The sequence below is a fragment of the Antechinus flavipes genome, chromosome 1 (genome assembly GCF_016432865.1).
Source record: "Antechinus flavipes isolate AdamAnt ecotype Samford, QLD, Australia chromosome 1, AdamAnt_v2, whole genome shotgun sequence".
In the NCBI taxonomy this organism is placed as follows: domain Eukaryota; kingdom Metazoa; phylum Chordata; class Mammalia; order Dasyuromorphia; family Dasyuridae; genus Antechinus; species Antechinus flavipes.
In genome coordinates, this window is record NC_067398.1 from 336,795,672 (window position 1) to 336,821,859 (window position 26,188).

Genomic DNA, 26,188 nt, shown 5'->3' on the forward strand with positions numbered 1-26,188 from the left:
AATACTTTACAATGATTATTTCATTTGATCCTTATAAGAACCTAGAAGTTCAGCACTATTATTATCCCCATTCTACAGATGAGGAAAACAAGGTGAAGTGATTTTGCCAAGTCACACAGCTAGTAAATATCTAAGGTCAGATTTGAACTCAGGTTTTCGAACTCTAGGCCCAGCCCTCTATTTACCTAGTGGCCCCCATGGCAACTTTTTGTGAATGAGAATATGAAGGACTCAGAGAAATGTTGAAAAGGCTTGGATGAAGTATTACTGAATTGCTATTATACACAATGACCACTGAAGACCAAGACATACAGTGACCAGAACAGTAGAAATAAATTGAATACCAAAAGGCTACAATGGTCAGTGTTAAATAATTTGCTACTAAGGTTAAAGCACACATCCTTCCTTTCTATTAGCAGTCAGGCAATGACAGAAGTGGCAGAGGATCTGGGATATTAGTAACAGTGATACTATTAGACAACTTTGTTTAACTGTTTTAAGAAATGTACTTTTGAAAAAAAAAAGAAATGTACTTTTGGGGTACTATTTGGGTGTTTGTTAAGAGTGCATGTTGAAACAATATTATATGATGACCAATTCTGATGGACCTGGCCATCCTCAGCAATGAGATGAACCAAATCAGTTCCAATGGAGTAGTAATGAACTGAACCAGTTACGCCCCGTGAAAGAACTCTGGGAGATGACTAAGAACCATTACATTGAATTCCCAATCCCTATATTTTTGCCTGCCTGCATTTTGGATTTCCTTCAAGGCTAATTGTACAATATTTCAGAGTCCGATTCTTTTTGTACAGCAAAATAACTGTTTGGTCATGTATACTTATTGTGTATCTAATTTATACTTTAATATATTTAACATCTACTGGTCATCCTGCCATCTAGGGAAGGGGGTAAGGGGAAGGAGGGTAAATTTTGGAATGAAAGATCTGGCAATTGTCAATGCTGTAAAACTACCCACACATATAACTTGTAAATAAAAAGCTATTAAAAAAAAAAAAAGAGTGCATGTTGAGTAGAAACAAAAAAATAAAATATGTCAATACTTGATTTAAAAAATAGTTATAGGGCTCAGTGCTTTGAGGAGGGCTTTGGTTCATATAGATAATACAGTGCACAAGAATCCCAGATCTGAAGTCAAAAAGACTCATGTTCCTGAGTTCAAATCTGGCTTCAGACACTTATTATATGAGCAAGTCATTTTGTCTCAGTTTCCTCATCTGCACAATGAGCTGGAGAAGGAAATGGCAAACTACTCTAGTATCTCTGCCAAAAAAAAAAAAAAATTCCAAATAGGTTCACAAAGAGTTGAACACAACTGAAAAAAAAAAATGATTTGAGTTGGAGATTATTAAGGGTGAGGGTACAGAAGAAAGGATTCACTACTTGGGTAGATAGGAGCTTTCCCCTAGATTAGTTATCCCTGAGAAACTGAAGCTCTGACCAGGTGGATCTTGCCAGTAAAAGGTAATGCAAGGGTCATGGGACCCCACCATCTAAAATTAGAAAGGACTGAAGAGACCCTCTAATTCAACCTCCCCATTTTATAGCTGTGGAAATAGGGGCTCAAGAGGGGAACTCACTTGCCCAAATGTTATCCAAATAGGAAGCTGAACAGGGTTCAAACATAGGTTCCTTAGGTCCAGATGGAGTTCTTCTATTACAGGACACTGCTGTCTCCCTTACTTTTTCACATAGGGAAGCTGAACATGAGTTCAGCTGGAACTCTGAGTATTACTTCAGAAAGGTATTACATCCTGCTCAAAGCCACAGACACTTAGTGGGCTAGAGACTAATTCAAGTCTTCCAAATTCTTGGACTCCTTTTTACTACAACAAATGTTTCTTATATATAATTGTATTAAGTGACAAGAAACTTCCACCTGGGTCCTGTCCCATGGGTGCTGCAATGGATAGAGCTCTAGATCTCATATCAGGAAGACATGAATTCAAATCCAGCTTCAAACATATTGGGCAACTGAGTGAGTGATTTAACCACTGTCTGCCTTTGTTTCCTAAACTGTAAAATAGGGGAAATAATAGCACCTATCTCCCAGGGTTATTGTGAGCACCAAATGGGATGTTTATAAAGCATTTTGCACAGGGTCTGGCACTTAATAATTGCTTGTTCTCTCCTCCCTCTACAATCATCACTAGGGTCCTGGAATTAATATTCAAAGGATGTTCTAGGTGTGAAAGTGCTTTGTGTTTCCCAGGCTTCTCAGTCTTCTCGTAGGAGCCTCTTCTACTCAATTCCCTATTAGAAGGAAAAGTTAAACAACATTCCTCTCCTTCAACACACCTGTATTCCCTTTGTTACTTTTCTTGCATAGTGCTAGTAATAGTCAAGAAAATCTAATCCCACCTCTGACATTTGCTAGCTATGTGATGCCAGGCCATTCATTTAAACTTTGTGAGAACCGTGCTCTTCACCATTAAGGTAACATCTACCCCCATGGTTGTTGTGAGGAACCAATGTGTAAATGTGCAAAATACTTTGTAAACTTTAAAACACTGTAGAAACATATTTTAAGAAGGTGTAGTATTGTTGTGGGAGAGGAGACTTGACAACTGCCCTCAGAAACTTGGCATGTCAGAATCCTGAAAGATTAGAAATGATTTTTCTTAATCTAACCAGAAATTTTTAACCTGGGACTCATGAGCTTATTTTTAGAAATATTTTGACAACTGTATTTCAACAATTATTTCCTTTTGTAATGTTATATATTTTATGTGTTTAAAAACTGAGAAGAGGCCCATAGGTTTTGTGTCCATGATATAAAAAGATGACAAACACTGGATCTAACCCAAATCCTGCATGCAATGCAAAACCCCATTCTTCCTATTTGGTCTTTATCAGAGAAAAGGAAAAGTTGACCCTGGCTCTCAATTTGCTTCCCTTTGTCACCCAAGGTTTGTTTTCTCCTCCTTAAAGCCACTTGGTTCTCATCCAATTTCCTTCCTATCTTTCCACATTCACCAGAGGCTCCTCATTAACATTCAGGAATGAACAAAAAGTCCTCTCTTTGACTTTTAAATACCTGTTAAAGAAACTCAGCCTGGGATGTGCTAGAGCATCTCCATCATTCTGATGACAGGCTACTCTCGGCCAGTCATTCAGTCCTTTAAAAAAATTATTAAATACTATATAAAAGACATGAAAGTACTATGTGGTACTAGGGAAGATGTGATAAATACGATACAATCGACTAATGAGGAACTTTTTTTTTTTTTTAAGATTATAGAGCTGCAAGGAGCTTTAAAGGTTTGGTCCAATTTCTTAATTTTACAAATTAGAAACTGAGTCTCAGAGAGAGAGGAAGTTTCTTGCCTAGATAAAATCAGATTTGATTTGAACGGAGATTCTTGCCTCCAAATCTAAGACTGGTTCAACTACATCTGGAAATCACGTAGCCTCAATAGCTGTGATAAAAGAGACAATGACATATATGCCGAAAAAAAAAGCTCTCTATGCTCTGATTTGGGGATTGTCCATGGCAAAGATTTCCATCTATACCTAGAGCTGTTGATGTATATCCAGGAAATGGGAACTCATCTCAAAAGGAGAAGCAGGACCTACCCAGGAAAGTAAGTATGTTTATCTCCACCCCTGCCAAAGTCATATGATGCATTCCAAAGTCAGGGAGAAATGAACTTTGGAATTCCACGGTGTTTTGGGTCTCCAAAAATCAGAGGGTTGGCTATGTTATGACTCAGTAAGGGGTCCATTCTTTTTTCTCCTTCTCAGTCTTTATTTTGATCTAGATTTCCCTCTGGTGGCTAAAACAAGAAACAACAAGAATCTCTGAATCAGCTTAAAGAGATACCTTAATGATCATTCTCATTTTGGCAGATGGAAAAAGTGGGACCCAGAGAAGGGAGGGCATCCACAGTGAGTAGCAGCAACCCAGGGCTTCTATCTCTTAATCTCGAGTTTTCTCTCAGCCCACCCTGCAAATCCAAGCTGTTGCCAAGACTTATCTTGTAACATTTCTCATTACTTGCTCCCCTCCCCTTCTTTCTGTTGACATTGTCACCAGTCCTTCAAATAGTCCAAAACTGCACTACTGCTATATCCTTTTCTGTTGTGCCACAGTTCCTTTTTGATGTCCTGACCTAGTTTCCCCATTGTCCTATCTGCCTCAGGTTATAACCTTTCCCTCTTAATGTTTGATTTAGTTACTCTGCCTCAGGTTATAACCATTCCCTCTTAATGTTTGATAGGATAAAGGTCTTATATCTTAGACTTTAGGCTATACTTATTCCCTCTTAATGTTTGATAGGATAAAGGTCTTTATCCATTTTAGACATCATTAGAATATCAGGAGCCTCTCCAGTACCTCCCATTATGTCATCCTAGGCGCTTTCCCCCATTAGGTTATCCCCATCCAGGAATCTCCCCCATTATGTCATTGTTCTTGTTATTCTATAAAAAAGCTTGCTGTCGGATACTTGGGGCTGGATTCTTTGAGACGATAGTCTCGTCCATCCCTGAGAGCACATGAATCCATTTGGTCCCAGTATCTCTCTCCATTTAATAAACAATTAAGTTGGTCTCTAATCTCTGTCTTGCTCAGTTTCTCCGACATTACATTTTCCTCAAATTTCTCCCCACTCTAGCCCATCCCCACTCAACTGTCAAGCTGATCTTAAAGCCCTGACCGGCTTTAGTCAATAGTCAATAACCTTTGGTGGCTCCCTGTTACCTCCAGGATCAAATAAAAGGTCCTCTCTTTGGCTTTTAAAGTCATTAATAAGGTGTCCTCTCCCTACCTGTCTGATCCTTTATGATCTAGTGCTTCTCTTCCACAACACACTCTTTCTCTTAGACATTTTCAAAACGGCTCCAAATTCCTTTAAATAACGGCTCTAGACATTTGCACTTACTGTCTTCCAGGCCTACAATTCTTTCTCAACTCCATCTTGTTTAACTTCCTACAAATGCAACATAAAATGCTACCTTCTATAAGAAGCCTTTTCCAATCTTCTTTAATGCTAATGCTTTCTATTGATTATCTCCAATTTATTCCTTATATATCTTGTTTTTACATAGTTGTTTGTGTGTTCTTTCTCCTATTAGACTGAACTCCTTGAGGATAGGGATTTTTTTTCCCCTTTATCTCCCCAATCCTTAGCACGGGGCCTGCCTCATAAAAGGCCCTTAATAAAGGGCTTTGTTGACCTGATGTGCCATCTTTGCTCAGCTTAAATGCTGCTGTAGCCACATTTCACCCAAAGCTTCCTCCCTACCAGCCTTACCGGGATTCACTTACTCTCCATTAAAATTCAGAATCTGCCTTCCCCAAACCTCTACTTCTCTTTTCCAGTAAACTCTTCTAATTGCCCAGACCACATGCTTTTCTTAGGAGACACTTATTCAAGGTTTTCCTATGGCCCCGGGGGCCCTGCAGGGATGTGAGCTGGGAAGCCATCCAAAGGTTTGACTCCTTTTCCCTCTCTCACCTTCCCAGCCCAGAATGGATACAGCCCAGGGGTAGGGCTCCGCCAAGCTGTGTCAACAGAAGTCTGGTCTCTAACAACAGAAGCCTCTCTTTCCTCCCCTTCTCCGCAGGGTTTCTGTGATGTGTGTGGAGTCGAAATAGAGACTGAGGTTCCCCAGTGCCCTGAAGAGGTAGGTGGAACTGACATCTCCCACCCACCCTCTATCCCTCCCAACCTAGGGCTGACTGGGAGCCTCTTCTGAGCCAGAGATCTTAGTCTACCCATTGGCAAATGAATTTCAGAATAAAAGGGGGGAGGGGAAGAATTCCCAGGATATTTGGGTCCCAAAACTGTGCTGAAGATATCCCCAGGGTGATGATGACTAATAGTTCATTGGAGTATTAGTCTTGGATCTGGGGGGCTTCCTTTGTGATCTCCTTACAGTTTCTTAAGATTCAATCATAGTAATTTAAAATCTATCCTTTCCTCCGGGACGGATCCTAAGGTAGAGGGAGTTTTAAGACAAAAGGCACAGGACTGAAAGCCTTCTCCTGCCTTCTCCTTAACCTCATAGGAGGTTACAGCGTGGAGTGGGATAATGAAATATTGGCATTTTTCTTGGGAGCTTCTGATTTAAATTGATTCCACAGAGGGGAAGGAGATTGAGTGGTAAACAGCAGTTCTGGGGGTGAAGGAGGGAGAGAGGTTCTTGGGAAGACTTCATTGATGTAGCAAGGCTTGAGGTGGGCTTTTGCAATACATGGACTAAAAAAAATCATTTTAGTTTGTTTTATACCATCATAGAGTCTCAAAGCTGAAAAGGTTTAGCTTAGATTACACTTAGAGGTTAATCTAGTGTAACTTTCCACCCCATGCAGGAATACCCTCTACGGGTGCTTGACAAGAGGTCAAATAGCCTCTGCTTGAATACTTCCAGAGATGGGGAACTCGATACCAGCGTCTGATTGTTAGGAAGCTCTTCCTTGGGACTCCCTTTGGCTCGGAGGAGCAGAGATGGCACATGCCAAGGACACAGGTAGGCAACCGAAGGAAGAGTTCCTCAGGGCCATGCATGCCCTCCAAGCCATCTCTGATCACACCTTGCAGGTGGCCAGCCCCCTCCTGGCACACCCTGGGGGCCTGGGCCTGCTCACTGGCCCTCACCTTCACCACCTGGCCCGACAAAGCCGCGGCCTGTGTGTGGAGCTGGACCACGTGGGCCAGCTCCTGCGATTCCAGCAGGACCGGCTCCTAAGGCAGATCCCCACTCCAGGGGGAGTCAGAGGCTTGCACTGTTCCCTGGATGGGACGCTCTACCTGACCTTTGATGAGTCGCCCTGCATCCAAATCCTTGACCTCTCTGGCCACTCTCTCCACTCTCTGCCCTGCAGCCTGCCGGGTCCAGGAGCCTTTGTGTCAGAGGATGTGACTGTGACGGGCTCAGGGCTAATGTTGGTCAGCAGCCTGGTCCATAAAGCAGTTTTTGCCTTCCACCACCTTTCTAAGACCTCCAAAGGCGAATGGGTGAAAATCTTGACCTTTGCATCCCCCAGAGGGCTGGGAGTGGATGCTCTGGGCCGCTTCCTGGTAGCAGATTATGTCTCAGGCTTAATCCATAGCTTTTCACTGAGCTCATCATTCAAGGCCCTTGGTCTGACCACCGTCTCCGGCCTGTGTGGCCCCCGTTATGTGAGTAATGGCCCAGATGGGGGCTTTGTGGTCAGTGAAGAGTGTGGAGATGTCCGCCTCTTTGGCCATGCTCACCAGTCACTGGGCTCATTGGGCAGCCGCTTTCAGCATCCGTTTGGCAACCCTGCTGGTGTCTGCACTGACGCCCAAGACAACATAATTGTTGCTGATGAACAGCGCAAAGAAGTAACCCTATTCCCACCGACTGGAGCCCCAGTCAGACTGGTATCTAAAGGTCTACAAAGGCCCACAGGAGTGGCCTGTGCCTCCCATGGCCGACTGTTGGTAGTCGACAATGGAGATAATTGTGTCAAAATCTTTAAATATCAAATATAGCCCTTAAGATAGTCCGGGGGGTGCTGAAGGAGGGGGAGATTCTCTATCCCAGACACTAAGGTGAGATCAGGACATCATGAAGCAAGGGTTAGGACTCCTGTGTTCTTGTTCTGCTAGTATGGTCTGGGACTGTGCCTCATTTTCCCTGTCTGAACCATGAGAAGACTCTCCACTCTGCAAAAGGTTCTTTCCAAATGGAGTAAGAGGGATACATTGTGGAACATCCAACAGCTGTTTGCTGACCTGCTTCATGTTTCTGGGATTCTTGGCCCCGACTCCCAGGAGTAGGGGCCTGAATAGCTCCAGGTAAAGATTCTGGGACTGAAGGTTATCTCGGCATCAACCAATCAAGTCTTTCCTCAGTCCTGTACTGTGCTACATAAAAGGTTATGGTATTGGGGGATAAGAGAGAATAGGAAACTGGGGCAATGAAAGAAAGGAGCAGAGAGAAGGACTTCATAGCCTCTGAAGAAAAGTCAACAACTAACCTGGATATCCATGTTCTTTTTGGTAGTATTTACTTATAATAGGACAGCTACGTTGCACAGTGCATTAAATGCTGGGCCTGGAGGCAGGACTCACCTTCCGGAGTTTTCAAATCTGATCTCAAATACTCACTTAGCTGAGTGACTCTGGGCAAGCCATTTAATCTTGTTTACCTCAGTTTCTCATCTGTAAAATGAGCTGATGGAAATAAAAGGAAAAGGATTCTGGTATAAATACCTAGAAAACCCCAATGAGATCATGAAGAATCAACTCAATTTACTTATCATTTAAGATCCTTATCTATAATAGATCTTTAGCCTATTTTCAAACATACACTCATTTGATTTAGAATTGGATATGACTTCATAAATCTAATCAAATTTCATTTTAAAGAGGAGAAAGCTATCTATAGGACTCAATTTATGCAATTAAAAAGTTGAATTTTTTCCCCCTATTTCTGAAGTGAAGTATTTTGAAGGAATTAAGTTGCCCCCTAGAGTTGAGGGTTTCTTAACCTCTCTTCTGTCTGGGGCCTCTTTGACAATCTGATGAAGCCTATAGACGTTTTTGATGTGGGATTAAGCACCAAAATGATGTGATATAAACACCAGATAATGGCAGGCACCAAAAGTTGGATTTTGGTTATGTGAAGAATTTGCAGTGGCCATTCTCTTTGGCAAAAGGTAAATTTATTTAGGAGATAAATTACAGACAAAATGAAGGGATACATAAGACATCCGAAATATGAAAGAGTTGGGAGAGCATATGAAAGACAAGTTCCTTAGTGGAAACTCACAATTTGCCCAATAGAAAGAAAGCACCCCATGAGGTTGGGGCCTACCCTTAACTGTCAGGCTAAATGCTGAAAAGGACTTAGCACTATAAAAGAATTAACTATTAGTGGGAGAAGTGGGACTGGGAAGCACAGTGGAGTTAGAAGAGATAACACACAGTGGGGTGAGGGGGAAGGAAAGATACCACAAGGCTAAGAGAACCAAAGGAAGGCAGCAGCAGTGGGATGACCCATAAAAGACTTTTAAATTTTTTTCTACTTATACATGTATGCTAACTTTTTAAAATACACATTTCTTTATGAATCATGTTGGGAGAGAAAAATCAGAACAAAAGGGAAAACAAATGGGAGAGAAAAAAAAAACAGAAAAAAAGTGAACATAGCATATGTGGATTTACATTCAATTTCCATAGTTCTTTATTTGAATGCAGATGGCGTTTTCTATCCAAAGTTCATTGGGATTGCCTTGGATCCCTAAACCACTGAGAAGAACCAAGTCCTTCACAGTTGATCATTGCACATTCTTGCTGTTATTGTGTACAATGTATTCCAGGTTCTGCTTGTTTCTCTCAATATCAGTTCCTGTAAATCTCTCCAGGCCCATGAGTAGATTTTATAGAAAAAATTTAACCTCAGGGATATGACTGGAATTTCTGACAGGGCACGGCAAGGTGAAACTACTCAAGATCTCTATAGAGGGTAGATCTTGGAAGGTTGACAAAACTTGGATTTTTAACTGGACAACTTCCCAGAGAGTGGGACCAGAGAGCTAAGCTGTTCTCTATCAGTGCTTTCTCCCTAACAGGAATTAATTTTTATCAATTCCTCTGCTAACCACACCTAACATTGAAGAACTATCACTTTCTCAGAACGTTTTTAAATGTATAAAATATATAGAACATTATGAAGGATAACAATTATACTGAATTAAATCTTCTTCAGGACATTATAAATTCTAAGTTCATATAATCTATTTCTTTCCCCCCCCCCCAAGATAAGAATTTTCTTCTTAGTAGTGAAAAAGAGGACTAGATTGAGAGACAGGGGACTTGGATTTGGCATAGCTGCTTATAGTGGGACTTTAACCAACTCCCTTAACATCTCTATGTCTGACTTACCCCATCTGTGAAATTAGAGGTTTGGGTGGGATGGCTTCTCAGGTCCCTTCCAATACTATGAACCTATGACCTCCTCTGTACCCTAGTTTTCCTCATCTCTCAATTGTGAAAGGTTCCTTTTAAATCTTAACAGGTTTCAAGATCACCCTAAATTACTAACTCTTTTGTACCAAATCTCCTCTCCTCTTACTCCCTTCTGTTGTAATACCAGAGAAACTGAGCAAGACAGATTAAAGACCAATTTAATCTTTTATTAAATTGAGAGATATACTGGGACCAAATGGATTCATGGTTGGTCCCAGGGCTGGACGAGACTATCATCTCAAAGAATCCAGCACTAAGTATCAGAGGGTAACCTTTTTTTATAGGATAACAAGAACAATGACATAATGGGAGAGGTACCTGGATGGGGATAACCTAATGCGGGAAGGCGCCTAGGATGACATAATGGGAGGTACTGGAGAGGCTCCTGATATTCTAATGATGTCTAAAATGGATAAAGACCTTTATCCCATCAAACATTAAGAGGGAATAAGTATAGCCTAAAGTCTAAGATATAAGACCTTTATCCTATCGAACATTAAGAAGGAATGGTTATAACCTGAGGCAGAGTAACTAAATCAAACATTAAGAGGGAAAGATTATAACCTGAGGCAGATAGGACAAAGGGGAAACTAGGTCAGGACATCAAAAGGAAACTGTGGCACAACACTGTTGCTTTCTGATGGAAGAAAATGAGAAACGTAGACATTAAAAATACCAGGCAGTTCATAAAGGCCATACTAACAATTAAGGAAAGACTACCATGAGTTGGAGTAGTCAGGGACAACTTTCTGACAGAAACTGAGCTGCATTCTCCTGGTAAGATTATCTAAGGAGATGAATAGCAAAGGAAAGGGGTGAAGGTGGGGAGGAGAGCAGTTATTGTAGGGGAGGTGACTCCTGGGTCCTGGAAGGTTGGGTGGTAATAGGGCAGAAAGTCTTGGGAAGCGATCATTATGGTCAGAAAAGGGGAACACATTTGGTTGCAATATTGGCTCCTTTTCAGCTCATCCATCCATCCTTTGCTGCTGACTTGTGGGAGAGAGATTAGTAGTTTGCCTTAGATTTTCCATAACTTCTTGAACATGTTACCAATCTGATCTTGGATGGTCTGATTCTAAAGCAGGTCTCCCTCCAGAAGGGTCAAGAAAGTTACTAACCAAATTAGAGGATCTGCCACAACTTATCGTGTAACTTTATACATATCATTTCCTTTCTATGGGCCCTAGTTTTCTTATCTGTAAACAAGAGAATTTAGACGCGATGACCCAAAGTCCCTTGAAATTTTCATTCTGCATACTGAAGTTTTCCAGTTTCCCTCACTCTGCCCTTCTGCCATACTAGAGCCGAGTCTCTTGTATTAACCAACCCCTTGCCTGGGTCTATCTCCCTAGGAAAATTCTCCAGCTTTCTTATCAGCCCTCAGCTGGCCTGAGGGTAGGTGGGGCCCAAGGGAAGACAGGAAGGGAGTTCTGATGGGATAATGACCTGGTTTTCAGCTCACTCAATTTGTCCAAGCTTCTAATGCTGCTGCTCCTCTGGTCCCAACAAGACTTTCCTTGGCTAGAGATTCCCCGGATCCAGCCTACATAAGGTGTGTTTGTATATTTTTGCTTTGGGCGGTAGGCTGGACCAGGAACAGTTGCTAAGAGCAAGAGCATTAGGAATCCTTGTGCATTTAAAACTCTTGTTCTTTGCGGGTGGAGGAATCGTGGAGAGCACTTATCTCGGTAGGACCCCATTTGAGACTTTTACTAGCAGGGTGAATCTGGCACACCTCTGTGAGCCTCAGTTTCCTCATTGGCAAAATGTGGAGACTGGACTTGGTTCCTAAGGTTCCTTTCAGCTTTAATAAATCCATGATCCTTTGCTCTTTTCATTCCATCTCTGCTTCCAGACCAGAATGGGTGGCCATACAGCTCTCCATCAGGCCAGGTCTACACTTAAAGTACCTAGCCACTGTTTGGAAGGTTTAGGAAGCTCAGATTATGGTTGGTAATAACCAAATTTAAATTAACTCACATTTCCATAGTACTTTAAATTTTTTCATAGCACTTTCTATGAGACAGATGGTACAAATATCAGGATGCCCATTTTATAGAGGAAACTTGAGTGGTAGAACTGGGATTCAAACATGTGTTGAATTCGTATTACGTACCCTTCCCATGTCTGCACGGTGCAGGGTACACTCTATTCCTGTCTGTCAAGGTTAGGACATGGAGCACATCAGAGAGTTTTGGGCAGGGAGGATTTGGATCTGAAATGTTCAATAGAGAGATGCGTCACAAACCCCTTCGGGAGTACTAAATGTTCTTTAAAGGGGAGGCATTAAAAAGTGTTTTGTTGTTCAGTGGCCACTTCTTTGGATCTTAACAGAGGCTGAGAACAACTGTTAGGTTGGGCCTCCCTCCTGACAATCTTAGGATAGCATTTGGTACTGATGTTGGGTGGGGTGATTATCAGCAGGGTCAGAACACAGGGAGGATCTAGGGAGGGTCCCCTTTCCCACCCACCTCCACCCTAGGAAAGTCTCCCCATGCTTTCTGTTCTGAAGTAATATAAGAGAACATGGAGCAGATGACGTAAAATAAGCTATAAACTAGAACCTGAACATTATGAGTTACTCAACATCCCAAAAACATATACTTCCCCTATAGAAATGGTTTTTAGGATAATCAAAAAATACAAAGGATGAGTTTGAGTAATGGTGAATATTTTAGAAGCCTGACTTTAGCAAGGGTTTCCTGCTCCTCTGAGAATGGACAGAAATTATGTTGGACCTTTAAACCTAGCCCTAGCCCTAAATTGATGTCTGAATCTATCCATAACTCTAAGCTGAGCCTAAATTTTATCCACAGCCTTGACCCTGGCCACAGACCCCTTATTCAAAGCTCAGAATGACCCTGCACTTCATTCACAGATTAAGCAGTAACTCCAGCCTAAATCTGGCCTTAGGTCTGTGGAAAAGGAGCTATGATTCTAGCAGAAAAGAATGATGGAGCATCATCATCTGCACAGTCCCTCCTGATCCTCCTTGTGGCCAAGGGTCATTATTTGCCAGCTGGTTCACAAGGGGGTCCTGAGGTACAGTGCTGCTTCTGTCATTAGAGGCAAATTTGGAGCTTTAGGGAGAATCTGGGATTGAGATTCAATCTAGGGTTAGGTTTGGGGGTCCCCCTGGGCTGGGATTTAGGGGTCATTCCAGGGTTAAGTTTGGGGGTCAGTCGAGGCTAGGTGAAAACAGGAGACCTGTGGGGAGCCCCTAAGCGGGCTGGGAGATGGGGGTAATGGTGATCATTTCAGGGTTCCCCTAGCTGCATCGGCCTCCCTGAGCCATCTGTGGCCTTCTCCTTGGGGCTGAGGCCTGGGGCGTAGTTTGAAGCCGATGCCGCACGACCAGCGCTTCGATTCCGGCTCCCTGCTCGAGCTTGGCCCGAGGCGGCCGAGAGCGGAGCGCCGAGCACCGCGGAACGTTAGAGCCGAGCCCCGCGCGCGGAGCCGAGAGTCTCTGGGGGAAGGACCCACCGCGTAGTCACTGCCCAGCAACGGGCGGAAATGGGGCTCCTGTCAGGAGACGCGGCCGTTACGGGACAAGGGCAGGCCATCCCAGGCGGGCTGCTCGGGGCACCGAGGAACCGCCGCCTGCAGCCCGAGGGCTCAGCCCCGGGAAGCCGGTGTGTACATCTCGCCGTGAGGGGCGGGCGGGGCGATGGGGAGGCCGCAGGCTCGGGCCGCACCCGCGAGCTGGGGGAAACTCCAGGCTAAGCTCATTCTTGGGGAGGGGAGAACAGGAAGGGAGCGGGGGCAGGCGGAGGTCGCGCCGGCGCATTGGGGGCGGCTCGGGGCCGCGCCGCTCAGGAGAACCCGCAGCCCGGAGCTGGGGGCCTTGGACGCCGGACATCGTGACCCGGAGGGCTCGGGAAAGGCTTCCGGCCGTCCTACTCTGCCACCCATTGGCTCTGTGACCTTGGTGGCTGGACGGGAAGAACTTAAGGCTGGGGTTCGAGTTCTGGCTCTGCCACTTAGTCCCTCTGTCATCATGGGCGAGACTCTTCCCTTTCCTTGAACTCAGATTTCTATCCTATAAAATGCAGTGTTGAACCACATCAAGGGTTCCCAAAGTGCCTTTTCAGCAATTAAAAAAAAATAGATAGTGAAGATTTATTTATTTTAAATGGAGATTTATTCATTAAATGCTCAATATAATTTCTCTTCTCCAAAAGAAAATTTGCTTTATGTGTTTTTATAAAAAAATTAAAAATATAATAAATTCATTATATACGACATAATTATACAGTACATAATTATGTGCAGGCAGTTACAAAATATATTTTATTATACCCATATTATAAAAATTAAATTTTAAAACTAATTTTTAAAAAATTACGAATATTTTATGTAGGATTTTTTGGTAAAAATTAAAATACCTTAATCTAGCCACAAACACTTAGCTATATAACTCTGGGCAATCATGATTGCCTCCAAAAAAAATTTAAATGCCTTAGAAAAACTTAAATTACTTATAAAACTTATTATGATTGGCAGAACTCAATATTAAATTTATTTTAACAGATTTTGTTGAATATACATTTTTAAAGAAATAAATTACAACTTCCAAGTTATCTCATATAGTAATCATGTTCAGTTATGACCAATTCTCAGTGACCCCATTTGGGGTTTTCTTGACAAAGACACTGGAGTGGTTTGTTTTTCTCCAGTTCATTTTACAGATGAGGAAACTGAGGCAGACAGAGTGAAATGACTTATTCAGGGTCACACAGCTAGTATCTCAAGCCACATTTGAATTGGGGGTTTTCCCAACTGGAGGCCCAGTTCTCTGATCCACTTTCAGTTAGAATCATACATAAACTTAGTTTTGATGTTGGATTTTTTTTTTTATTTGAACAAAGATTTGCAATATTTGGCTCAATACTAAAGCGGGAGGATATGTAAAAACATAATTGGTCAATTATTTGCTACTTTATTGTGCAAAGACAAAATTTTTAGTGTGAATCCCTTGAACCTTTTCTTTTGGAAAGGCCAGAAAACTATTCCACACTGCCTCTCCACATTTGAGAAGATTATTTTCATTCTGGAGGATTCCTAGATATGTTATGAAGTCATGATATTAGATATATTATAGAATAGAGAAGTCAACACACAGTTCCTAGGTCATAATGACCTTCAACTCTGAATGCAATTAGGAAGTGTTTGACTAAAGAAATAAAAATACCTAGATAATGTTAAATATGTGGTTTTCTAAGTCAGTATGCTGCTGGAAGGGTTGCTATTTGAGTTTGACACCATTGCTCTTGAGTAGGTTTCAGAATTTAATATAATAATACTTAATAACTTTTAATATATAACTAATAAATTAAAAATAAAGCCATATTAAACAAACATCTATGTTCTAGGCACTGTGCTTTAAGGGCTTTATAAATATTATTTGGGGGCATTTGAACTAAATTTTTAAAAAAGTTTTTATTGATGCCTTTTTTTTTTAACATTACCTTAATTTCTCCCAGTATCCTTCCATATGCCTTATAGAGAGCCACTCATTCAATATATATATATTTTTTAATTTCAGTGGTATTTTTCCAATTATGTGTAGTTTTCGAGTTCCAAAATTTTTTCCTTCCTTCCTTCCTTTCTTTTCCCACTCCCCAAGACAGCAAACAATCTGATATTATGATATTATATTTCCATGTTAGGCATGTTGTGAAAGAAAAATCATAACAAAAAAGAAAAACCAGGGGGAAAAAAAAAGCAAATAAACTCTCAAATTGGTGAAAATACTATCCACATTCAGTCTCCATGGATGTGGAGGGCATTTTCATCCCAAGTTTATTAGAATTGCTTTGAATCACCACATTGCTGAGAAGAACCAAATCTACCACAGGTCTTCACCACATAATTTTGTTACTGTGTATAATGTTCTCCTGGTTCTGCTCACTTTACTTAGCGTCATTTCCTGTCTTTCCAGGTTTTTCTGAAATCAGTTTGCTCATCATTTATAATAACAATAATATTCCATTACATTCATATACTGTGTTATTCAGCCATTCCCTAATTTGGGCATCCCCACAATTTCCAGTTCCTGGCTACTACAAAAAGAGCTGCCACAAACATTTTTGCAGATGTGGGTCCTTTTCCCTCCTTAATGATCTTTTGGGATACAGACCCAGTAATGGCACTGTGGGATCAAAGGGTATGCACAGTTTTAACCCCTTGGGCAGAGTTCCAAATTGTTCTCCAGAATGGCTGGATCAGTTCATAACTCCACTATGTCTGTATTTTTAAGACAAAAGAAAAAGAAAAAGAAAAACAACTAGCCTGACCAGTACATGAAAAAGTATGAAAATATGTGCAACATACAACACTTGTGCATCTCCTATCTCTTCATAGGGTGGGGCTGGGGGGGGGGGCGGGGATGTCTTCTCATATCTTTTATTTCCAGTAATGTTTATTCTTTGTAATTTTGTAACGCTCACTTTTGATTTTTTGGTTTGGTTCTGTTTACATTGTTGAAGAATGGGAGTACTTGTTTTCTTGGCTCTGCTTACCTTGCATCAGTGTATTGATTAATTTATAAGTCTTCTCAAGCTTCTCTATATTTTCTATTACTATTCTGTTAAATTCGTGTACCAACTTGTTTAGACTGTTATAATCAGTGGACATCTATTTTGTTTCTGATTCTGTGCTTTCACAAAAAGAACTACTTATAATTATTTTCGTGTATGTGGGGATTTTCTTCTTATCAAAAGTCTTCTTGGAGAATAAGCCTAGTATTAGAATATCTGGATCAAAATTGTATGGATATTTTAGTCTCTTCATTTGCATAATTCCAAATTGATTTTCAAAATAATTGTGTTGATTTATAGTTTCTCTAACAATGCACTATTGGGCTTGTCTTCTCACAACCTCCCTACAACATTAACTATTCCCATCTTTTATCTTTGCCAATTTGTGGGGTAGAGATGGAACTATATATATATGTTTTGTTTTGGATTTCTCTTATGAGAGTAATTTGTAGTATTTTTCCCATAGCTTAATAGCTTGTAAGTCTTCTTGTTTATTCATTTTCATTGATCACTTTTCCACCAGAAAATGGATTTATACACACACACACATACACACACACACACACAGTTGTATATATTAATTGTTGATACAAGATGTCCCAAAAGTCTTAATGCAGCTTTAAATGTCAACAGCATAGCTATAAACTTTATCTTCACTACAATTTTTTGGATACCTTGTATTACAGATATTTTCTACCCAATCAACAACTTCCCTTCTCATCTAGGTGAGTTAATCTATTGTATTCAGGAGCTTTTCAAATTGATGTAATCATAGTTCTCTCTTTTATCTTTATTAATTACCTATGTCATATAAAAATACACTTCCTTCAAGTGTCTGTGAAAGGCATATGATATACTTTTCTTCTAATTCTTTTTTAATAGTGTGATCTTTAATAGTAAGATTATACATCCATTTAGAATATATTGTGCAATATAGAGTAGTTTAAGATATTGGTACAGGGAGGCAGCTAGGTGGTACAGTGGATACAACACCAGCCCTAAAGTCAAGAGGACCTGAATTCAAATATGACCTAAGACACTTAATACTTCATAGCTGTATGACTCTAGGCAAGTCATTTAACCCAATTCCCTCAGCAAAAATAAAAAAAGAAGATATTGGTATAGGCTTCATTTCTGCCAGACTGCTTTTCAGTTTTCCTTGCAGCTTTTTACCAAATAGGGAATTTTTTGCTAAGTAATTGTTATTTTCTGGTTTATTAAACACTGGGTTATCGAGTTCCTGATTCTTCCTTGTCTAATCTATCCAGAGCAGAATTTAAGCTAGGACATATGTTCTCCTCACCATGTGCTAAATGACCTCAGAGACCTTCTACTCTAACATAACATTCTAAAAATCGAAGTAGGTAAGTGGTAAATGAAATGTGTGGTTCAATTCCTCTCCTTCAGCAAGGAGTATAAAAGTATCTGTAGAAGAGTGATCTTGAAGGGATTTGCTAGTATGTATTTACAGACCTAGACTTTAGAAGGTTATTCTGCATCCTGATTTAGGGCAACTCCAATCCTGTTCAGTAGAGAGCTCAGTTCTTATTCTCTATTTACTTTAATTGCCTCCCTATAGCGTAAAGTGCCAATGATAGGTATGAGAATAACATTTTTATGATCTGGACACACATCTCCAAAGAATTCTCATGAAAAAGTGTAAATCACATCATTTGTAACTGAGGTGTTGACTTGAAAGCAAATTATTCTAGAACTCTACACCAATTCGTAAAGAAAATGAAGTCCTACAACCATTCCCACTAAGATCAGGAGTGAAACAAGGTTGCCCACTATCACTGTTACTATTTAATATTGTATTAGAAATGCTAGCTTTGGCAATAAGAGTTGAGAAAGAGATTAAAGGAATAAGAATAGGCAATGAGGAAACCAAATTATCCCTCTTTTTTTTTTTAAATAATTTTTTATTGATAGAACACAAAATTATCACTCTTTGCTGATGATATGATGGTATACTTAGAGAACCCCAGAGACTCTACTAAAAAGTTATTAGAAACAATCCACACCTTCAACAAAGTTGCAGGGTATAAAATAAACCCACATAAGTCATCAGCATTCTTATATATCACTAACAAAACCCAACAGTTAGAGATACAAAAAGAAATTCCATTTAAAGTAACTACTGATTGTATAAAATATTTAGGAATCTATCTGCCAAGGGAAAATCAGAAACTTTATGAGCAAAACTACAAAACACTTTCCACACAAATTAAGTCTGATCTAACCAACTGGAAAAATATTAAATGCTCTTGGGTTGGGCAAGCAAATATAATAAAGATGACCATACTACCTAAATTAATCTATTTATTTAGCACTATACCAATCAGACTTCCAAAAAACTACTTTGATGAACTAGAAAAAATAACAACAAAGTTCATATGGAAAAACAAAAGGTCAAGAATTTCAAGGGAATTAATGAAAAAAAAAATCAAATGAAGGTGGCCTAGCTGTACCAGATCTAAAATTATATTATAAAGCAGCAGTTACTAAAACCATCTGGTATTGGCTAAGAAATAGACTAGTTGATCAATGGAATAGGTTAGGTTCAAAGGACAAAACAGCCAATAACTTTAATAATATAGTGTTTGACAAACCCAAAGACCCCAGTTTCTGGGATAAGAATGCACTATTTGACAAAAATTGCTGGGAAAATTGGAAATTAGTATGGCAGAAACTAGGCATTGACCCACACTTAACACCGTACACCAAGATAAGGTCAAAATGGGTTCATGACGTAGGCATAAAGAATGAGATTATAAATAAATTGGAAGAGCATAGGATAGTTTACCTCTCAGACCTGTGGAAGAGGGAGGAATTTATGACCAAAGAAGAACTAGAGATCACTATTGACCACAAAATAGAAAATTCTGATTATATCAAATTGAAAAGGTTTTGTACAAACAAAACAAATGCAGACAAGATTAGAAGGGAAACAATAAACTGGGAAAACATTTTTACAATCAAAGGTTCTGATAAAGATCTCATTTCCAAAATATAAACAGAATTGACTCTAATTTATAAGAAATCAAACCATTCTTTAATTGATAAGTGGTCAAAGGATATGAACAGACAATTCTCAGACAAAGAAATTGAAACTATTTATAGGCATATGAAAATATGCTCCAAATCATTATTAATCAGAGAAATGCAAATTAAGACAACTCTGACATACCACTACACACCTGTCAGATTGGCTAGAGTGACAGGGAAAGATAATGTGGAATGTTGGAGGGGATGTGGGAAAACAGGGACACTGATACATTGTTGGTGGAATTGTGAACACATCCAGCCATTCTGGAGAGTAATTTGGAATTATGCTCAAAAAGTTATCAAACTGTGCATGCCCTTTGATCCAGCAGTGTTTCTATTGGGCTTATACCCCAAAGAGTTACTAAAGAAGGGAAGGGGACCTGTATGTGCCAAAATGTTTGTGGCAGCCCTGTCTGTAGTGGCTAGAAGCTGGAAAATGAATGGATGCCCATCAATTGGAGAATGGTTGAGTAAATTGTAGTATATGAACATTATGGAATATTATTGTTCTGTAAGGAATGACCAGCAGGATGAATACAGAGAGGACTGGCGAGACGTACATGAACTGATGCTAAGGGAAATGAGCAGAACCAGGAGATCATTATATACCTCAACAATGATACTGTTTGAGGATGTATCTGATGGAAGTGGATCTCTTCGATAAAGAGAGCTAATTAAGTTTCAATTGATCAAAGATGGGCAGAAGCAGCTACACCCAAAGAAAGAACACTGGGAAATGAATATAAACTGCTTGCATTTTGGTTTTTCTTCCCGGGTTATTTATACCTTCTGAATCCAATTCTCCCTGTGCAACAATAAAACTGTTCGGTTCTGCACACGTATATTATATCCAGGATATACTGTAACCTATTCAACATGTAAAGGATTGCTTGTCATCTGGGGGAGGGGGTGGAGGGAGGGAGGGGAAAAATCGGAACAGAAGTGAATGCAAGGGATAATGTTGTAAAAAATTACCCTGGCATGAGTTCTATCAATAAAAAGTTATTTAAAAAAAAAGAAAAGAAAGAAAGAAAATGAAGTCCTATGTGAGCAGAAAAGTCCAAGTTTGATAAGAAGGAAATGTTTAGAATAGTAACAATAATAGAACATTCTTAAATTTTCTTGTGTGGTGAGTTAACTCCTTTGAAGCCAGTGATAGATATGAGGAGATCACTTTCCCTCTTCCTCTCTACTCCCTTCCATTTAAAATTGAAATAAGATAAAACTTTTTAAAATAGATAACATAATAGTGCCCAACATTAATGGAATATATCTTACTAGAGAATTTTACTCTATTTAATAGAGTGTAATTTCCTTAAAAGTAGGCAATGTTTCTTTTTTTGTCTATGTATCCCGAGCACTTAGCACCAATCCTTTACACATGATAGGCACTGAATAAGTCTTTGGTACATGGAAGTTTTTTTTTTTTAGGTCCACATTTATAGGACACATTGTGACAGCTTTGATCTAAATGTAGAAATGGTCGTTTGATTTTAAGTTTGAGATAGTTGGTTACTGAAGGAAAAGTTTAAAGTTTGGGTTTTGAGGAAGTAACTTGAAGTGCTGTCTAACTTCAGTTTAGTATAACAACAAACCTGGCCATTAACCCTCATAGCACAGGACAAAGTATTCTGTCAGAGAATAAACTAGTCCAGCCTGTAGGACTTTGCTATATTAATTATTCTTCCTTTCTCTCTTGCTTTTGCCATCAGAAGATAAATTGAACTTGAAGTTTATTCTTTAACCAGGTTAATTTTAGGCTACTATAATATCAATAAATCAGATTTTTAGGTTAATATTCCTTTTGGAATACTTTTTAAAACTGTTAACCAAAATTGGGTCTGATATTAGATACAAGTTATATTCATTAAGTAAAGTACATAGATACAGAGTGTTGTTACTTTCTTCCCAAAGAAATAGGAGAGGGGAAAAGTGTGGTTTAGAGAATAATAATAATAATTTTTAAAACCACACATGATTATTGGGAATAAACTTTTATTTATATTAGATCAAGAAGGGCAGTTAACAGTGAAGCTTACCTAAAAATCCTAGACAATGACTATGTGGTGCTCATTATTGTGTTAATTGCCAACTGGCCCCTTCCTAAGTATTTGTTTTTTCTCAAGTGCTAGACCTAGATTTGAAGGTGTAGGAAAACTCCTGGTGTATAAGGTAAACTTTTTCCTTGTGATTGTGTTTGATGGGGGCCCCCAAGGGAAGCATGGTTTAGGTTGTAAAAGGGATTGATTGAGCTGCTTCTTACTCAAGAACTCTTCATTTTTTTTCAAAGTAGACTTATTATTCTTTACTGATTTTTGTTGCGATGGTGGTGGTTGTTGTTGTTTTAATCTGATTTCATTTTTTGCCAAGATGTCTAAGGGGTTTTAAAATGAAGAGGAAAAGAGGAAGATTAATTTGAATGGACTTAATCTTCTTAGTAGAGTAACATGGCAGGTCTTTAACTGGGGGGTGGAAAGAGGTAGAATTGTGGATAGTTTAAGGAGGAAACTGGGTTTTTTTGTACATATTTTTGTATGTATAGGTACTTTTTAAAAAAATCTCTTTGGGATACAATTTCTTCAGGGACAATAATTGGGATAGAATAATTTCTCTGGGGATTGAGATGAAGAATAAAGTAGGGGAGGAATAAAAGAACTATCTTGCTGCTGTGAAGCTCCAGTTGAGGTTGAATAATATAAATTTTAAAATTTTTATTTTTCGATTAAGCATTTATTTGAACCTGAATTTGTAATGTACCCAATTAGCATGATTGTAAGATTTATTCTAACAAATAGGATTTAAAAAAATAAATATTTAGAGTAATCCAGGTTTAACGTTTTATAAATGTCAAGCTGACTTCTTTATAACTATAACAGATTTGATTTGAACCCAGTGAAACTCAGAACAGAATAAAAGATCAAGACTATCAAGAGAATTAATGAAAAAAAAATTTGGAGGAATGTGGCCTAGCCATACCAGATATAAAATGATAATCATCAAAATAATCTTGTATAGGCTAAGAAATCTGGTATTAGCTAAGAGACGTGGGCCAGTGGGATGGATACATGATACACAATTTGGGATGACCATAGTAATCTAGTGTTGGATAAACACAAAGATCCTATCTCTTGGAGGATAAGAACTCACTATTTGACAAAAATTTCTGGGGAAAACTGGAAAGCAGTTTGGCAAAAATTAGGTATAGACCAGCATTTCATACCACATATTAAAATAAGGTCAAAATAGTTACATGATTTAGACATAAAAGGTGGTACTTAAAGCAGGAATAGTCTATCTGTCAGACCTATAGAGAAGGGGAATATTGATGACCAAATAAGAGATAAAGAACATTATGGGATGTAAAAATGATAATTTTAACTACATTAAAAGGTTTTACACAAACAAAACCACTTTAGTCAAGATTACAAGGAAAACAGAAAACTGGGGGGAAATTTTTATGGCAAGTTTCTTTGAAAAGGCTTTATTTCTCAAATATATAGAAAACTGGGTCAAATTTATAAATTTTTTCCCAGTTAATAAATCATTTCCCAATTAATAAATGGTCAAAGGATATGAAAAGGCAATTTTCAAAAGAAGAAATCAAAGTTAGCTATAGTTATATGAACAAATGCTGTAAATCACTATTGATTAGAGAAATCTAAATTAAAATAACTCTGAAATGCCACTTTGTAGCAATTGGATTGACTAATATGGCAGAAAAGGAAAATTATAAACATTGGAAGGAATTTGAGAAAATTGTACACTAATGCATTGTTGATGGAGTTGTGAACTGATCCAACCTTTCTTGAGAGCAATTTAGTACTATGGCCAAAGGGCTTTATAAAACTTTGCATATCTTTGACCTAGTAATACCACTACTAAGTTTCTATCCCAAAGAGATTTAAAAAGAAAAGGAAAAGGATATATATATATATATAAACATGTACAAAAACCAGATCTTTTTGTGGTGTCAAAGAATTGGAAATTGAGGGAATATCTATCATTTGGGGAATGGCTGAACAAGTTGTGATATATGATTGTGGTGGAATATTACTGTGCTATAAGAAATGATGAGCAGAATAATTTCAGAAAAAATCTGGGAAGACTTATATGAACTAATACTAATAAAATGATGTGACCATAATCAGAACACTGTGTGCCACAGCAGCAACATTATAGGATGAACAATTCTGAATGATTTAGTTTTTTAATACAGTTTTAAAGGACTTAAGATGAAAAATGCTATCCACTTCTATTGAAAGAACTGATGGAGTTTGAATATGGATCAGAGCATATTCAATTTTTTTGTTGTTGTTTTTATTCTGTTTTCTTTCACAACATGATTAATATGGAAGTGTGTTTTGCATGACTGCACATCTATAACCTATATTAAATTGCATTGGAAAGGAATTTGGAATTCAATTTTTTTTTCAATAAATAAGAACATTTTCACCTGCTCATTAATAATAGACCACACTTCTATAGTACTTTTTGGTTTATAAGTTTTGCCTGCTCCCTCTGTACATACTTGGGAAGAAATGGACTCCAAGAGAGGAGGTGATTTGTCCAAGGCCAGTGTAATAATTGATAGAGCCTAGCCTTGTGCTCAGGGCTTCTGCCTCTGTTTAGTGGTCTTTCCACAGCATTGCAATTTTCAAAATGAGCTGAAAAAGACAAATGTGCCCTAAATTCCCTCTTTCCTGTTTCCTATTTCTTCTTTATCTTAGCCATGTACTTATAGGAATTTGTTGTCTTTTACATAAGATGCTGCAGTATAATTAAATGATTAGTAAATGGTACCATGTGTAAGATGCTGTGTTAGTTGCTGAAGGGGCTACAAAAGACAAGACAACCCTCCCCACAGAGCTCTCAGTCTGGAGGCAGAAGTCATAAGCAGAATCAAAAAATCTCCAAGGTAAAAGAGACTTTAGAAACCTCATAGTTCAATGAAGACCAAAAGAAGCATCCTTGCTGCAGCATATTTGACAAGTAGTTATCCAGCTTTTGCTGTAATGGATCTAGTAAGGAAGGAACCCACTACTTTTAAAGAAAATCCATTTTAGGACAATTTAGGATTATGAGGGAGTTTTCTACTCTGACCTATGTTTTTCTCCTAGTTTTTTCCCTTTAGGACTAAACAGTACAGTTCTTTTCTCCTTTTTATATGATGGTCATGTAGTTATTTAAAGTTCTCTTTTATTCAAACTAAATACCCATAGTTTCTCCAGTGATTTTGAATGGTGTGTCTTGAGGCCCTTCACTATTCTTGTGACTTTTCCCTAGATGGTGCAATTCCCGTTTATCAGGGTCCTTTCTAACATGTCATGCCCCATATTGAACATATGTGGTATGACCATGGCAAGGTACAATGGAATTATCAATTCCCTAATCCTGGGCACTATACCTATTTTAAGATCAGTCTTTTTTTTTTTTTCTTTTTTCTTTTTGACTGCTATATTGGTGTTGATTCACATTGACCTTGTGGTTCACTAAAATTACCAAGTCTTTATCAAAATACTCTCCAACCACTTTTGGTCTTTTACCTATGATTTGATTTTTTTAAAACCATAAGTAAGACTTTATTTTTATTAAATTTTATCAGTTTTGGACCAAAAATTTAATATCAAGATTATTTTGAATACTGACTCTTCCATTCAGATGTTTTCACTAATTCATCTTTGTGTCATCTGCAAATTTGACAAGCATGTAATCTATATCTAAACCTTAGTGAAAAAATGTTAAACACCACAAAAACAAACATGGTCTTATGCTAGGGGCACTTCATTAGGGAACTTCAAGCTGACAACAAACTATTAATCACTACATCTGAGGTCCTGACATTGAAATCTATTCCGATTTGCCTACAAGAATAACATAAGATATTTTGTTAAATGCTTTGCTGATTCTGAGTAAATTATATTGATGGCATTCTCCTGATCTGCCAATAGTAACTACTAAGATTTTTTTGATGATGATAATAACCAGCATTTATATAGCACTTTGAAGTTTACAAAACACTAATATCCCCTCTTATTTAAGATGAGAAAAGATTTGCATAAGGTCATACAAATGTGTTAGCAACTAGATTTGAATTTGAGTCTAAGTCTATTGGTCTATCCACTATGCCTCCTAGTTATTGGCATTACTTCCTTTTCAGTAGTTCTCTAATATATTTTATAATTTCTCCTGGAATTGAAGTCAGGGATATAGCCTGCTGACTCTATTGACTTTTTAAAAAATTGTCCATATCTAATCCCAAGACTTTACAAACTTTAAAGACTCACAGGTAAATGATTCAGCTGTCGCATCTGGCAATTGTTTATTACCCTGGAATGTAGTATCTATAAACTAGTCAACTTGAACTTCTTAAGTTCAGTTAGGTGTTTTATTATATTTCATATATGAACTCCTTGTTATTTTTATGTCCTTTCAAATACAAACACTGTTCAACTTGGCAGTGAAAACAGAATTAAAATAAGAGTTAATTCACCCTTCTTTCTGTATTTCTTTGCTATCATTCTGCATGCCCCAAACAGCATTCCCCTCCCTTCTTTGATCCTCTTCCCCCCTCCCCCCAGTATTACTAGACAAATAAACTGTATTCATTCTTCATCCCCTGCCCTCCCTACCATCTTA

At 38.6% G+C, this 26,188-nt stretch overlaps 2 protein-coding genes across 3 annotated transcripts in view; both read left to right on the forward strand.

The window, feature by feature from the left end:
* Window positions 1-6,342: 6,342 nt before the first annotated feature.
* On the forward strand, window positions 6,343-8,424 carry NHLRC4 (NHL repeat containing 4). Its single transcript, XM_051994164.1, has one exon. It carries the CDS (start codon window positions 6,474-6,476, stop codon window positions 7,482-7,484), a length of 1,011 nt encoding a protein of 336 aa, XP_051850124.1. The 5' UTR covers window positions 6,343-6,473; the 3' UTR covers window positions 7,485-8,424.
* Window positions 8,425-11,402: 2,978 nt separating this feature from the next.
* Window positions 11,403-26,188, forward strand: part of PIGQ (phosphatidylinositol glycan anchor biosynthesis class Q) — a 65,228-nt gene continuing 50,442 nt past the window's right edge. Inside the window, exon 1 of one of the 2 annotated variants that reach the window (XM_051968979.1) lies at window positions 11,403-11,517. Coding sequence is in view for 1 of the 2 variants with exons in the window: in XM_051968970.1 (XP_051824930.1) it covers window positions 13,479-13,597 (119 nt within the window). In the remaining variant the exon portion in view is untranslated. Of the gene's footprint in view, window positions 11,518-12,935; window positions 13,598-26,188 lie in introns of those variants that run through there. The other variant, XM_051968970.1, reaches the window with a different exon arrangement.